This window comes from Coregonus lavaretus (genome assembly GCF_964263955.1).
Source record: "Coregonus lavaretus genome assembly, chromosome: 11".
In the NCBI taxonomy this organism is placed as follows: domain Eukaryota; kingdom Metazoa; phylum Chordata; class Actinopteri; order Salmoniformes; family Salmonidae; genus Coregonus; species Coregonus lavaretus.
In genome coordinates, this window is record NC_139998.1 from 8,079,623 (window position 1) to 8,093,211 (window position 13,589).

The window sequence follows — 13,589 nt, forward strand, 5'->3', positions numbered from 1 at the left end:
ACCCAGTTCTCCTCTGAATCATTCAGATGTTCATTGGCAAACTTCAGACGGGCCTGTATATGTGCTTTCTTGAGCAGGGGGACCTTGTGGGCGCTGCAGGATTTCAGTCCTTCACGGCGTAGTGTGTTACCAATTGTTTTCTTGGTGACTATGGTCCCAGCTGGCTTGAGATCATTGACAAGATCCTCCCGTTTAGTTCTTGGCTGATTCCTCAACGTTCTCATGATCATTGCAACTCCACGAGGTGAGATCTTGCATGGAGCCCCAGGCCGAGGGAGATTGACAGTTCTTTTGTGTTTCTTCCATTTGCGAATAATCACACCAACTGTTGTCACCTTCTCACCAAGCTGCTTGGCGATGGTCTTGTAGCCCATTCCAGCCTTGTGTAGGTCTACAATCTTGTCCCTGACATCCTTGGAGAGCTCTTTGGTCTTGGCCATGGTGGAGAGTTTGGAATCTGATTGATTGATTGCTTCTGTGGACAGGTGTCTTTTATACAGGTAACAAACTGAGATTAGGAGCACTCCCTTTAAGAGTGTGCTCCTAATCTCAGCTCGTTACCTGTATAAAAGACACCTAGGAGCCAGAAATCATTCTGATTGAGAGGGGGTCAAATACTTATTTCCCTCATTAAAATACAAATCAATTTATAACATTTTTGACATGCGTTTTTCTGGATTTTTTTGTTGTTATTCTGTCTCTCACTGTTCAAATAAACCTACCATTAAAATTATAGACTGATCATTTCTTTGTCAGTGGGCAAACACACAAAATCAGCAGGGGATCAAATACTTTTTTCCCTCACTGTATAGTAGGTACACTATCTGGCTAAAGGTATGTGGACACCCCTTCAAATTAGTGGATTCATCTAATTCAGCCACACCCGTTGCTGTCAGGTGTATAAAATCGAGCACACAGCCATGCAATCTCCATAGACAAACATTGGCAGTAGAATGGCCCGTACTGAAGAGCTCAGTGACTTTCAATGTGGCACCATCATAGGATGCCACCTTTCCAGCAAGTCAGTTTGTCAAATTTCTGCCCTGCCATCGGGAGCTTCATGAAATGGGTTTCCATGGCCGAGCAGCCACTCACAAGCCTAAGAGCACCATGCGCAATGCCAAGCGTTGGCTGGAGTGGTGTAAAGCTTGCCGCCATTGGACTCTGGTGCAGTGGAAACGCGTTCTCTGGAGTGATGAATCACGCTTCAGCATCTGGCAGTCCGACGGATGAATCTGGGTTTGGCGGATGCCAGAAGAACGCTAGCTGCCCGAATGCATAGTGCCAAATGTAAAGTTTGGTGAAGGAGGAATAATGGTCTGGGGCTGTTGATTCGGAAACTTAGTTCCAGTGAAGGGAAATCTTAACTCTATGACATTCTAGACGATTCTCTGCATCCAACTTTGTGGCAACAGTATGCTGTTTCAGCATGGCAATGCCCCCGTGCACAAAGCGAAATCCATACAGCAATGGTTTGTCGTGATCAGTGTGGAAGAACTGGTCTGCGCAGAGCCCTGACCTCAACCCCATTGAACACCTTTGGGATGAATTGGTACGCCGACTGCGAGCCAGGCCTAATCACCCAACATCAGTACCCAACCTCACTAATGCTATTGTGGCGAAATGGAAGCATGTCCCCGCAGCAATGTTCCAACATCTAGTGGAACACCTTCCCAGAATAGCGGAGGCTGTTATAGCAGCAAAGGGGGGGATCAACGCCATATAAATGCCCTTGATTTTGGAATGAGATATTCGATGAGCAGCTGTCCACATACTTTTGACCATGTAGTGTATTTTAATGTTGAAACAAAATAATAAAAAACAGTATAAACAAACTAGGTTCAAAGAGATTCTATTGCATTTGATACCAATACTCTATTTTTAAATTCTAAATTACTGCAAAGGCCACCATCTTGTTTGGATTACATTGCTCTTCCAAGCCTTAGAACATGACTGCACTCAATAGCCATACCTCATTGTTGTTTACATTCAATTTAATGCATTATTTAGTCAACATCACATCAAAAAAAAGAATAGGCAGATCTCCTATACATTTACAACATAGTCGGTATCAATACAGTAAAATATGCTGCTATGAAATTATTCTCACTTTGTATGAAGACATTAGTTTGACATATAAAAGGATCAAAGTGTCCTTGTCCTCTGAAGAAAGGCAAGTAGAGAAATATTATATTTCTTAGTATATCCAGTAGACAGAAGTGTAAACAATATACAGCTTTAAGTACAATTTAAAGGTTTCATTATAATTACTCCATATGCAAAATAATATCCTGATTGGCTTTGAAGCATAGAAGTCACATAGTTTAACGTATGTACTATGGCAGAGATAGATTTGCCTGAACTGTACATGTTATAACAGGGGTGTATTCTTACTACACTGCTAAGTTGTATGTTCTGAACTAAAGTATTTATGTTTAGCAGCATCTAGTCATCATACAGTGCCATTTGACTTGTATACTGTAATGCAATCAAATACTCTACTAACTGCTTTTGCTATATGATAGCATGGGAGCCCACAACCAGGTGATGTATCAACCCTGCTCAACTGTGTGCTTGGTAGCTAATAACATTTGAGATCTTCGAAACAAAGACATACAAAACCTGTCACCCATTTAAGATTATATTATTTGCTCTACACGCATACATTTCATGATATGAAAGTCATTTTTTTAGTTAAAAATCCAATAAAAAAAATCTAGGTAAAGAAAAATATTGTTAATTAATGTTGTGTAGCAATTGAATAAAAAGTTTAGCGTTTATGAAAGTGGTTATTTGCACGGTTGCACCATGGATTTGGTTGAGTCATAAGAGTAAAGGATTATGTACAATCTACATCCTGTTTATAAAGAGGCAAACATAGAAATACCTTGTATGCCAAACATGCTGTAATGTAAAGCACGTAAAGAAAAATTTAAACAAACGTTTTCTCTCTTCTCTGGCTGCTCTGAATATGGTATATGGTCCGCCACATTTGAGATCAATCTCAAAACCATGACCCCACTGGTTGGCAATTAGTTAACTGGTTGGCAGTTAGCTAGTTAGTTATTCACTGAATGGTTTGACAGAAAGCATTGTGCACTGGGACAGTTTCTGTTTCTCGTAGTTCGGCTTCAACAACATCTTGAAGGGAGCACCTCTCCCTTCCTATGGAATGTCTGGACAAGGATAAGGACACAGACAGTAGTAACCCTTATAGTAGCTGCTAGAAGTTGTTGGCGTGTGTGTGACTGTGTGTGTGTGGGATGGAGTGCGAGCGGGCTATAGGGGTGTGGTTGTTGCGCTTCTCCTTGCCATCACAAGAAGTCATGCTGTCTATGAACTGCCTCTTGCCCTGTTCCTCCTTCATGAACAGCTCCACCATCAGGATCTTCTCCTTGTGGATCTGAAGGCTGATATCTTTAGGGATGTCTGGGATCAACCAGTCCACGATGTCACTCATCAGCATCACCACGTTCTACAGGGAGGGACGAGATACATATATATATATATTTTTAACGATATTCATGTCTAACAAATATTCACTTTGTTTTCCCAAACAATTGTAAATGTGTTAGCTAATATATTCTCTATTGACGCAACTTTGACATCAATATAGAAAATCCATATATAGCCAGTCTACTAAGTCACTTATCAGCATCACCACATTCTACAGGGAGGGGAGAGACAGCATGTCATTGGTCAACCAGCAGGAAACAGGAAGTATACTCTATACCAGGGTTCCCCAACTGGCGGCCCGCGGGCGTGGTTTTATTTGGCCCCCCAAGTTTTTGAGCAAAAACTTGTTGGAAATAAAACACTGGTAAAACACCAGGAAATCATCTCCAAGTGATTTTAATTTTGGAAATCTGTTCAAGTATTCCCACGCATAATAGAGAAACAGGTGATCATATACAAATGTAAGCACGGTTTGAAATTGTTATGTTTTAGTCTAATATTATATCTGTTTGGCCTTCTTGCGGTCAATTTGCAGTCTACAAATTATGTGTAATTATGTTCCAGCCCCCCGACCATCCACTCAAGAAAATGTGTGTTACCAACTACAAAGAGACTTCTACTCCACTCACCTGAAAGACTATGACGAAGGCCAATCGGGCGGCCAGGACCGCCCAGAACTCTTTAGAGATCACATAGGGCGTGTTGGACCATGGGGGGTCCCTGTAGTCTTTATACCTAGAGTCAAGAGTCAACTGATTACAAAAGGAGATGGAACAGACTACACCACAACAACAATTTCTTTTTACACATGACAAAAATTGTTAGCAGAAAATGAAGACATTACATGGTCATTACACTGTAATTACTTATCACAAAAATATAAGTTGTTGTCCCAGTGTTGTGCGTTCTCACCTACACATCTCCACCTGGTAACCCAGATGCAGCGGGTCCATAGGTTGTTTACCGTCCTGGAAGTCTGAGACGTTGAAATAGGACATGGTGTGGTTGACGAAGCCGTGCATGGAGCCATCTGGGCTGTACATGTACTGGTAGACTAGCCTTGGGATGAAGTCTGATGTGAAGGAGATCACGAACGCCTGGAGAGAGACAGACACCATCAATGAGAAAGCGCCTTAAGACATGTAAGGCTGTAACAAATATGAGCCGTTTCGAGAAACTAGGTGAATGTTGCACGTCACTACTTCACATTTGAATGTTTTATTTATTTATTTTTTATCAAGATGCATTTTTTTGGCAGAAATGCCTTCTGGAAGATGTGAACTTTCAAGTGCCTTAATAACTAACTTGTATGCCATCAGTAAATACGAATACAATTGTTAAATTACGTGCGTAGTTGGTTTAGCCGAACCTTCCCGCAAGCCATGATTGGCTGAGATATTGGATGGGATGGACATGCCTAGAGATGAGTTCGGATTGGTCTGCCATGTAGCATGCTTCGTGTCTATAACATGAGCTGCTCAGTATGTGTGGATAATATTGTCTACCGCTTTTTTTGAAAGATATCATGTAGAACTGAAAAAGTTTTGCTACTGCTCTCAACATTGCTGCCCTGAAATTAATAGCGCTATAGACAAAGCTCAGTAGGAAAAAGTTGTGATGGACTACTTTCTGGAGGATGATCGTGCCATGCTGACTCTCTCGGACTCTGAAAATGAGGATATCCCTGATTTAGGTCAAAATATTTTAATTGAACCAGACATTGTAGAGTCTTCTGATGACAATGGTGGGGAAGAAACGGTGTCATTGTCAAGGAAGAAGTTGATTGAGTTTTGAAATCAGTGGAATGCCCGGTGGAAGCAGAGAGATGATTGCCAAATGTGGAGAGTCCAAAAAGAGAACACAGAAAGAAGGCTGTTGTATAAAACACCTGTCTACGGATTACATTTTCAAACTAAGGTCAACCATGACATCCATGACAGAGAGGGAGAAGAGTTCATCCATGTATACGGGTAAGAGTCTAGCTACATTTTCAGATATTATACGTTTCTAATTTTTCTTTGCAAGTTAAAGGGCACTGTTAGCTAGCTAGCTAACGTTAGCTGGCTGGCTCGCTAGTTAACGTTATGTGTACGATCTGTGTAGTAATATTATTCGTATCTCAGAAATCCATTTGCATTGCTAGTTATAGCCTAATGTTAGCTAGCTAGCTAACATTGAACCTAGTTGGTTAGCTTTAGCTACCTGCAGATTCATACATGGTAGTATTGCCGCGTTCAAAACTGGGAATTAAGAAAAATACAAGGTCAAATCATGACGTCAGTGATCTTCAGGTCGGAAAGTCAAATAGATTTTTCCCAGTTGGAGCTAGTTTTATTTCAGAGTTCCCAGTTGTTTTGAACGCTTGGAAGTCAGAGATTTCTGAATTTCCAGTTGTTTTGAACATGGCATTAGAGTTGGGATTATGGTTCATTGTTTAGCTAGCTAACTAGCTAGCTACTGTACATATCTAAACAAAGACTCCACTATGCAAGTAACCATTTCACTGTGCCCTTTACACCTTCTGTATCCTGTGCATGTGACAAATAAACATATATTTTATTTGATATAGTGTGTGTTCAACAGAGACGGTAATGTGAAGAACAACATGACCTGCACCAAACTCAGATTTGGATATTTGCCAAATCCAGATGGTGGGTAAAACATTTCCTGTTAACAGATAGTGATCGGATCATCTTGATCGATTAACGAAAATCACATGTTTATACAAGGTGTAAACGAGACCTAATGCTTAGAGCCCGACCGATATGGGATTTTTGGTTCGGATTCCGATTTTATGGAGGAAAAGAATCACAGATTACCGATATATCTGCCGATATATTGTTTTTTAGAGGTGGAATGAAAAACATACTTTTACACAAATTGTGCTCCAAAGGATTAACAGATCAGTTAATGATGATTTCTTAACAAAATATTAAAATTAACATTATTTAAGAACATTTTATTTGTGGTTTACAGGATATCCACCAAAAAGCAACTATTCCTCTATAAATACGACAGTAAATACAAAACTTGCTTAGTTTACCTTCTTAGGTACAACTTAAAGATGTGGTTATCTATGGCAGTGGATAAAAAGTATGCAAAAGTGTATGTGCTATACAACCACAAGGAGTGGCTGGCTGAATGAATTCAACTTTGTCTTAAAGTAAATCTGAAACGGCCAAAGGTCATTTAAACAAACAGTTTATTGCAACCTCGCAATGAGAGTACGTTATGACCAATGATTTATACACTGAACAAAAATATAAACGCAACATGCAACAATTTCAAAGATTTTACTGAGTAACAGTTCATATAAGGAAATCAGTCAATTGAAATGAATTCATTATGCCCTAATCTATGGATTTCACATGACTGGGAATACAGATATGAATCTGTTGGTCACAGATCCCCCCCCCCCCAAAAAAAAAGGTAGGGTCGTGGATCCGAAAACCAGTTAGTATCTGGTGTGACCACCATTTGCCTCATGCAGCACGACACATCTCTTTCGCATAGAGTTGATCAGGCTGTAGATTGTGGCCTGTGGAATGTTGTCCCACTCCTCTTCAATGGCTCTGCGAAGTTGCTGGATATTGGCAGGAACTGGAACAATCTGGTCAATCCAGAGCATCCCAAACATCCTCAGTGGGTGACATTTCTGGTGAGTATGCAGGCCATGGAAGAAATGGGACATTTTCAGCTTCCAGGAATTGTGTACAGATCCTTACAACATGGGGCAGTGCATTATCATGCTGAAACATGAGGTGATGGCGGTGGATGAACAGCACGACAATAGGCCTCAGGATATCGTCACGCTATCTCTGTGCATTAAAATTGTCATCAATAATATGCAATTGTGTTCGTTGTCTGTAGATTATGCTTGCCCATATCATAATCCCACTGCAACCATGGGGCACTCTGTTCACAATGTTGACATCAGCATTCCGCTCGCCCACACGACACCGCCCACACGACGCTGTCTGCCATCTGCCCGGTACAGTTGAAACCGGGATTCATCCGTGAAGAGCACACTTCTCCAGCGTGCCAGTGGCCGTCGAAGTTGAGCATTTGCCCGCTGAAGTCAGTTACGACGCCGACCTGCAGTCAGGTCAAAACCCTGGTGAGGACGACGTGCACGCAGATGAGTTTCCCTGAGACGGTTTCTGACAGTTTGTGCATAAATTCTTCGGTTGTGCAAACCCACTGTTTCATCAGCTGTCCGGGTGGCTGGTCTCAGACGATACCACAGGTGAAGAAGCCGGATGTGGAGGTCCTGGGCTGGCGTGGTTACACGTGGTCTGCGGTTGTGAGGCTGGTTGGACGTACTGCCAAATTCTCTAAAACGACGTTCAATTCTCTGGCAACAGCTCAGGTGGACATTCCTGCAGTCAGCATGCCAATTGCACGCTCCCTCAAAACTTAACACATCTGTGTCGTGTGACAAAACTGCACATTTTAGAGTGGCATTTTAATTTATTGTCCCCAGCACCTGTGTAATGATCATGCTGTTTAATCAGCTTATTGATATGCCACACCTGTCAGGTGGAATGAATATCTTGGCAAAGGAGAAATGCTCACTAATAGGGATGTAAACAAATTTGTGCACAACATTTGAGAGAAATACGCTTTTTGTGCGTATGGAACATTTCTGGGATATTTTATTTCAGCTCATGATACATGGGACCAACACTTTACATGTTGCATTTATATTTTTGTTCAGTAAATATACATAATTGGTTATGACAAGCACAAGATAGCTTTTCATTACAAAAATGTTTTGTTACAGAAACCATGTACATTACACTGTTATTCAATACAACATGTTTTGGCTATATATTTCAACTGCAAATGGCCTGCGCTGATGACTGAAAACATTTATGCAGGCAAATGCTTGCCGCACTGTTTTTAGTCACACGTTCCAATTTAGCTAGCTAGATAACATTATCTACTTAGCTCATCATGAATGCAAGCACCAGGCCTGAATGATAGATCTACGCCAACTGTCTTGCTTTTTGCAGATTGCATATTTCGGAAAACTAACTAAATATGCCCACTAGCTAACATAATAGGCCCAGACAGTAACTGTTATTTTTGTATTAAGGATAAGTGTTCACTTTGGCGCCAGTCCAGTGTTAGCGCATAAGAGGAACAGATTGCTAGCTAGCTAGCTAAGCTAACTACCTTGCTGTCTAGATAGCTAATGTTAACTAAGTGAGAATGTGGACAGGGCTGCTTGCTTACTGAAGTGTACTTTTGATTATTTACTTATTCATATACGCTGGCTGTGGCAAGCTACTTACCGTCAAACCACCATGCCTACTCTCTCTTCCATTGTGGCCTAAGGCTGAATGATGTTCAATGAGATGCTGGTAGAGTACCCTCTTCAGGCAACCATTGAACATTACCAAAAAATTACCGCAAATGAGCAGACGTATTTGTTAATTCTATGTATATAATACTGGCGCTTTATCTGTGGAATAAAGACTGACACAAATATTTCAGTGAAAGGCTAATATCGGTAGATATTAATAACGCTATATTGGTTGAATATAGTGGTCAACTTCAGCAAAAGGTGCGCTGTCTTCAGTGTGCTGTACACCATCTACATCTGCAACTATCTGCCTGTCAGCACATAGTCTTTAGTGACTGACCGTTAACATAAATGTTAGCCCTAACCCTAACCTGAGAAGCTGGCCAGTGCCCACGCAATATTTGGTTCTGGGTTCTGAGATTTGTCAGCACGTAAACCTAGTGTATCCAAGGCCTTAAAGTAAAGACACATTGACAACAATATCAATAAGAGGAATTCCCTCCCTTCATCTTCATTGAACGCCTCCTTTGTAATAAATAACCCAGATCTGAATCTCAACTCGCCATGACAATGGTGATCCCTTTGGAAGTGAAGTGAGAGCCTGGTGTAGGATTTATGACCAAGCTAGCTCTCCTTCTGACCAAGTATGGTCTTCTCTGCACAGAGGAGCAGGCATTTAAAAGCCTTACTATTAGCTTTTACAAGTAACCCCCCCAAAAGTGGTGACATAAATTCACAGTAAATGTTGCGTGGACCAGGGCTGAGCTTCAATGAAAAATGTTCTAGTTTTAAGTGCAGACTTGTTTTTGTTGAGGAGGTTGGGGAATGGATAAAATGGATGACAACATTGTAACGTTGGCCAAACATTCAAAACAATCAAAACAGTGTATGTTAAAGTCAGAAAAAAAATGTTTTTTAAATAATTTGGTCCCTTTTATGTTTTGCTGGGATTACAGGAATGACTTACGTTTATGATGACGGCCACTTTAGCCACACCTCGGAGAAGGTTGTACCATATTCCTAGAATCAGAGAAGCAGAATCACATGCGAGTCAGAACTCTTGATGGTACTTGTTATTACAATCTTATTCCTCTACAATCATTCTCTTTGGGTTAATCTTAAATATGAATACCCCCATTTAGGGGACTTTAGTTATAATTTAATTGTTTTATCAAGGCATATCAATGTAATTTGCTTAGAAATCGCTTCACGACAGTTCTGGCTAAAAGCCCAGATTTCCTGCTTCAAAACACTTGACCCCGAATGACTCTGGGGGTATTGGTTTACATATCAACAGCCATTGGAGGCTCGGGAGTCCCGCCTTAATGATCATTCGCTGATTGGACTGTCCGTCAATTTTGTGACGTAACGGTACATTACATTACAGGTCCACAGGCTGCACAGTGCTGTAAAGCTGAGCGTCTACTGCAGCGATAGGAAGCAGTCCCACCGTTCTATGACAAACACACATCGATTTATATCGAATAAAAAAGAATTAAAAAACGAACACAATTGCAAGACACAAAACCAATTCGTCTTCATCACAGAGGGACAAACCTTATATTAGATGAAAGCTGAGATCGTGACGGATCAGTAGAGTGACGAATCAACTCTGTGGTACGTTCACAGGGCTAGACACAGCAATGAATTAGAGCAGTGCACCACAAAATAAGTCGGATTTCCCTTACCACTAATTATATACAAAATTATTACAGTATTAAGGAAGCTGAAAACGTATAGCATGTCATCTTCAAAGTTGATCGGGAGTATAAGTAGATTATCCCAAAAATGTTTCAAGCCCTATTCCCCCATTTTTCATGAATAGGTTGTTCATAGCATATGAAATTCGCCTACCGCCCTGACAGATCCACGGACGATGCAATCACCATTGGCACTGCACACTGCCCTCACCCACCTGGACAAAAGGAATGCATACATGATGATGCTGTTCATCGACTACAACTCGGCCTTCAATACCATAGTGCCCTCTAAGCTCACCACAAAGCTCACGGCCCTGGGACTGAACTCCTCCCTATGCAACTGGGTCCTGTACTTCCTGACGGGCCGCTCCCCGGGTGGTGAAGGTACGCAATATTACCTCCTCCACACTGATTCTCAACACGGGGGCCCGACAACGGTGCGTCCTCAGTGCGCTCCTGTACTCCCTGTATACCCACGACTGCGTGACCTCACACAGTTCGCTGATGACACAACAGTAGTAGGCCTGATTACCAACAATGACGAGACGGCATACAGGGAGGAGGTAGGCACTCTGACGGTGTGGTGCCAGGTAAACAACCTCTCCCTCAACGTCAGGAAAACAAAGGAGCTGATTGTGGACTTCAGGAGGAACCAGGCTGGGCACACCCCTATCCGCATCAATGGGGTCGCCGTGGAGACAGTCAAAAATGTAAAGTTCCTTGACGTACTCATCTCCGAGGAGCTGAAACGGTCAAACCACACGGACACCGTGCTGAAGAAGGCACGACAGCGACTTTTCAACCTCAAGATGCTGAAGATATTCGGCCTGTCCCTGAGGGCCCTGACAGTGTTCTACCAGAGCACCATTGAGAGCATACTGTCGGGCTGAATCACAGCCTGGTACGGCAACTCCACTGCCGTGGACCCCAAGGCACTACAGAGGGTGGTATGCTCAGCAAAACTCACCATTGGGTCCACACTGCCTGTCCTCCAGGACACCTACAACACCAGACCATCAAGCTGCTGAATAGCCACCACTAGTCAGCTACCATACCTACTCCCCCTGTCCCCCCGGACATTTACCCTGCACCCACCCCAATGGACATTTATCATTGCCACAGTTTTTATTTTTATTATATTTGTCATTTTTTATTTAACATTGTCCTACATTGTTGGAGCTAGGAGCTCAATAATTTCACTGTACCCTGTAATTACAGTACATCTGCAACCCTGTCACTATTCAACTCTGTAATCGAATAAATAAAATGGTCAAATGAAATCTGCGATGTACTATTTTTCATACTATTTACTATAGCAGTGCATACTAGTGCAAAAAGTGCATACAAATAATAAATCAATAATAAATAAATACAATAAAGAGGCAATGAATCTGAGCTGTCTAACAGTTTAAGGCATAAGGCTATGTTTTATATGGCCATCCACTTAACATTAACATTCAAGAGCATCAAGTTTGTGACGGTGTGCTATAGAACTGTCATCATTCATTCTTATGATAATTGATCTCCTGAAGAAGCTATCCATTTTCCTTTCTTTCTGTGCCCCCAAAGGTTTGGATATACTGGTAAAGTTATCAGGTTCTTAGCTAGCTAGCTAGCTAGCTAGCTAATGAGGTAACATACATGACTGAAAAAGGTGTAAAATAAATGGTTAACAACCCGCAAATAGTTTAAGAACAGCCCACAACATGGTTTATGAATGTAAAATGCGGCCCCTCAATCCTCAACAGGAGGAAAAAAACATTGCGCCGGTAAAATATGGGTCAGATCATTGAACTGTTTGGGCTAGAAATAATACGTTTTCGCTGTAGTAATGGTGTAAGCATGACGCTAACGAATCTGCGCTTAGGAAACAACAGTAAAGCAAAGCCTTATAATTACAACAATTATTGTTTAAAAAAATGGTACTCCCAAATTAAAACTGCAGGTCGCAGAGCAAAATATCGCACACCAAATTGGTCGCACTTTAGAGCCCTGGTCACATGGTAAGGAAAAACTCAGGGGCCCGAAGAATCCCAAATATAACCAGTGTTATTTTCTTCTTTGTAAATCACTTGTATTGGAGTGACTTCAATATTATGTTTATTATTGTGAAAGGAATCAATATAGGAGTCTAATAAAAAATAACCTGTGTACAGACAGAGTTTGAACTTTGAACCCACCAATGTCTTTTGCCCTTGCAGCGACCGGTCTCCTGAGCTCAGCCACAAACTTCTTGGCATCCAGGCGTATCTCGATGATGTTGTTGAGCAGGGCGAACAGTGGGGCCAGCGGAAACGACGCCACGAACAGGGTCACAAACCCAAACTGGATTACTGCAAGGACACAGAGATACATTGCCTTCAGAAAGTATTCACACCCCTTTACTTTATCCACATTTTGTTGTGTTACAGCCTGAATTTAAAATGGATTCAATTGAGATTTTGTGTCACTGGCCTACACACAATACCCCATAATGTCAAATTCATTAAAAATGAAGAGCTGAAATGTCTTGAGTGAATAAGTATTCAACCCCTTTGTTATGGCAAGGCTAAATAAGTTGAGGAGTAAAAATTTGCCGGACTCACTCTGTGTGCAATAATAGTGTTTAACATGATTTCTGAATGACTACCTCATCTCTGTACCCCACACTGTATGGTCCCTCAATCGAGCAGTGAATTTCAAACACAGATTCAACAACAAAGACCAGGGAGATTTTCCAATGCCTCGCAAAGAATGGCACCTATTGGTAGATACGTTTTTTTAAAAGCAGATATTGAATATCCCTTTGAGCATGGTGAAGTTACTAATTACACTTTGGATGGTGTATCAATACACCCAGTCACTACAAAGATGCAGGCGTCCTTCCTAACTCAGTTGCCGCAGAGGAAGGAAACTGCTCAGGAATTTCACCATGATGCCAATGGTGACTTTAAAACAGTTACAGAGTTTAATGGCTGTGATAGGATGGATCAACTGCATTGTAGTTACTCCACAATGCTAACCTAAATGACAGAGTGAAAAGAAGGAAGCCTGTATAGAATAAAAATCTTCCAAAACATGCATCCTGTTTGCAATAAAGTACAACTGCAAAAAATGTGGCAAAGAAATGTACTTTATGTCCTGAA

The 13,589-nt window shown here is 41.5% G+C and overlaps 1 protein-coding gene across 3 annotated transcripts in view; it reads right to left on the minus strand.

Annotated features, from left to right (window-relative positions):
• Positions 1–1,779: 1,779 nt before the first annotated feature.
• The window catches only part of LOC311137386 (anoctamin-1-like), a 69,435-nt gene continuing 57,625 nt past the window's right edge, over positions 1,780–13,589 (minus strand). For all 3 annotated transcript variants that reach the window (XM_084171847.1, XM_084171845.1, XM_084171846.1), the window contains 5 exons: positions 12,645–12,797; positions 9,732–9,784; positions 4,369–4,553; positions 4,086–4,191; positions 1,780–3,475 (listed from right to left, as the gene is read on the minus strand). In XM_084171847.1, coding sequence (XP_084027973.1) covers positions 3,224–3,475; positions 4,086–4,191; positions 4,369–4,553; positions 9,732–9,784; positions 12,645–12,797 — 749 coding nt within the window. In that variant the 3' untranslated portion in view covers positions 1,780–3,223. The remainder of the gene's footprint in view (positions 3,476–4,085; positions 4,192–4,368; positions 4,554–9,731; positions 9,785–12,644; positions 12,798–13,589) is intronic.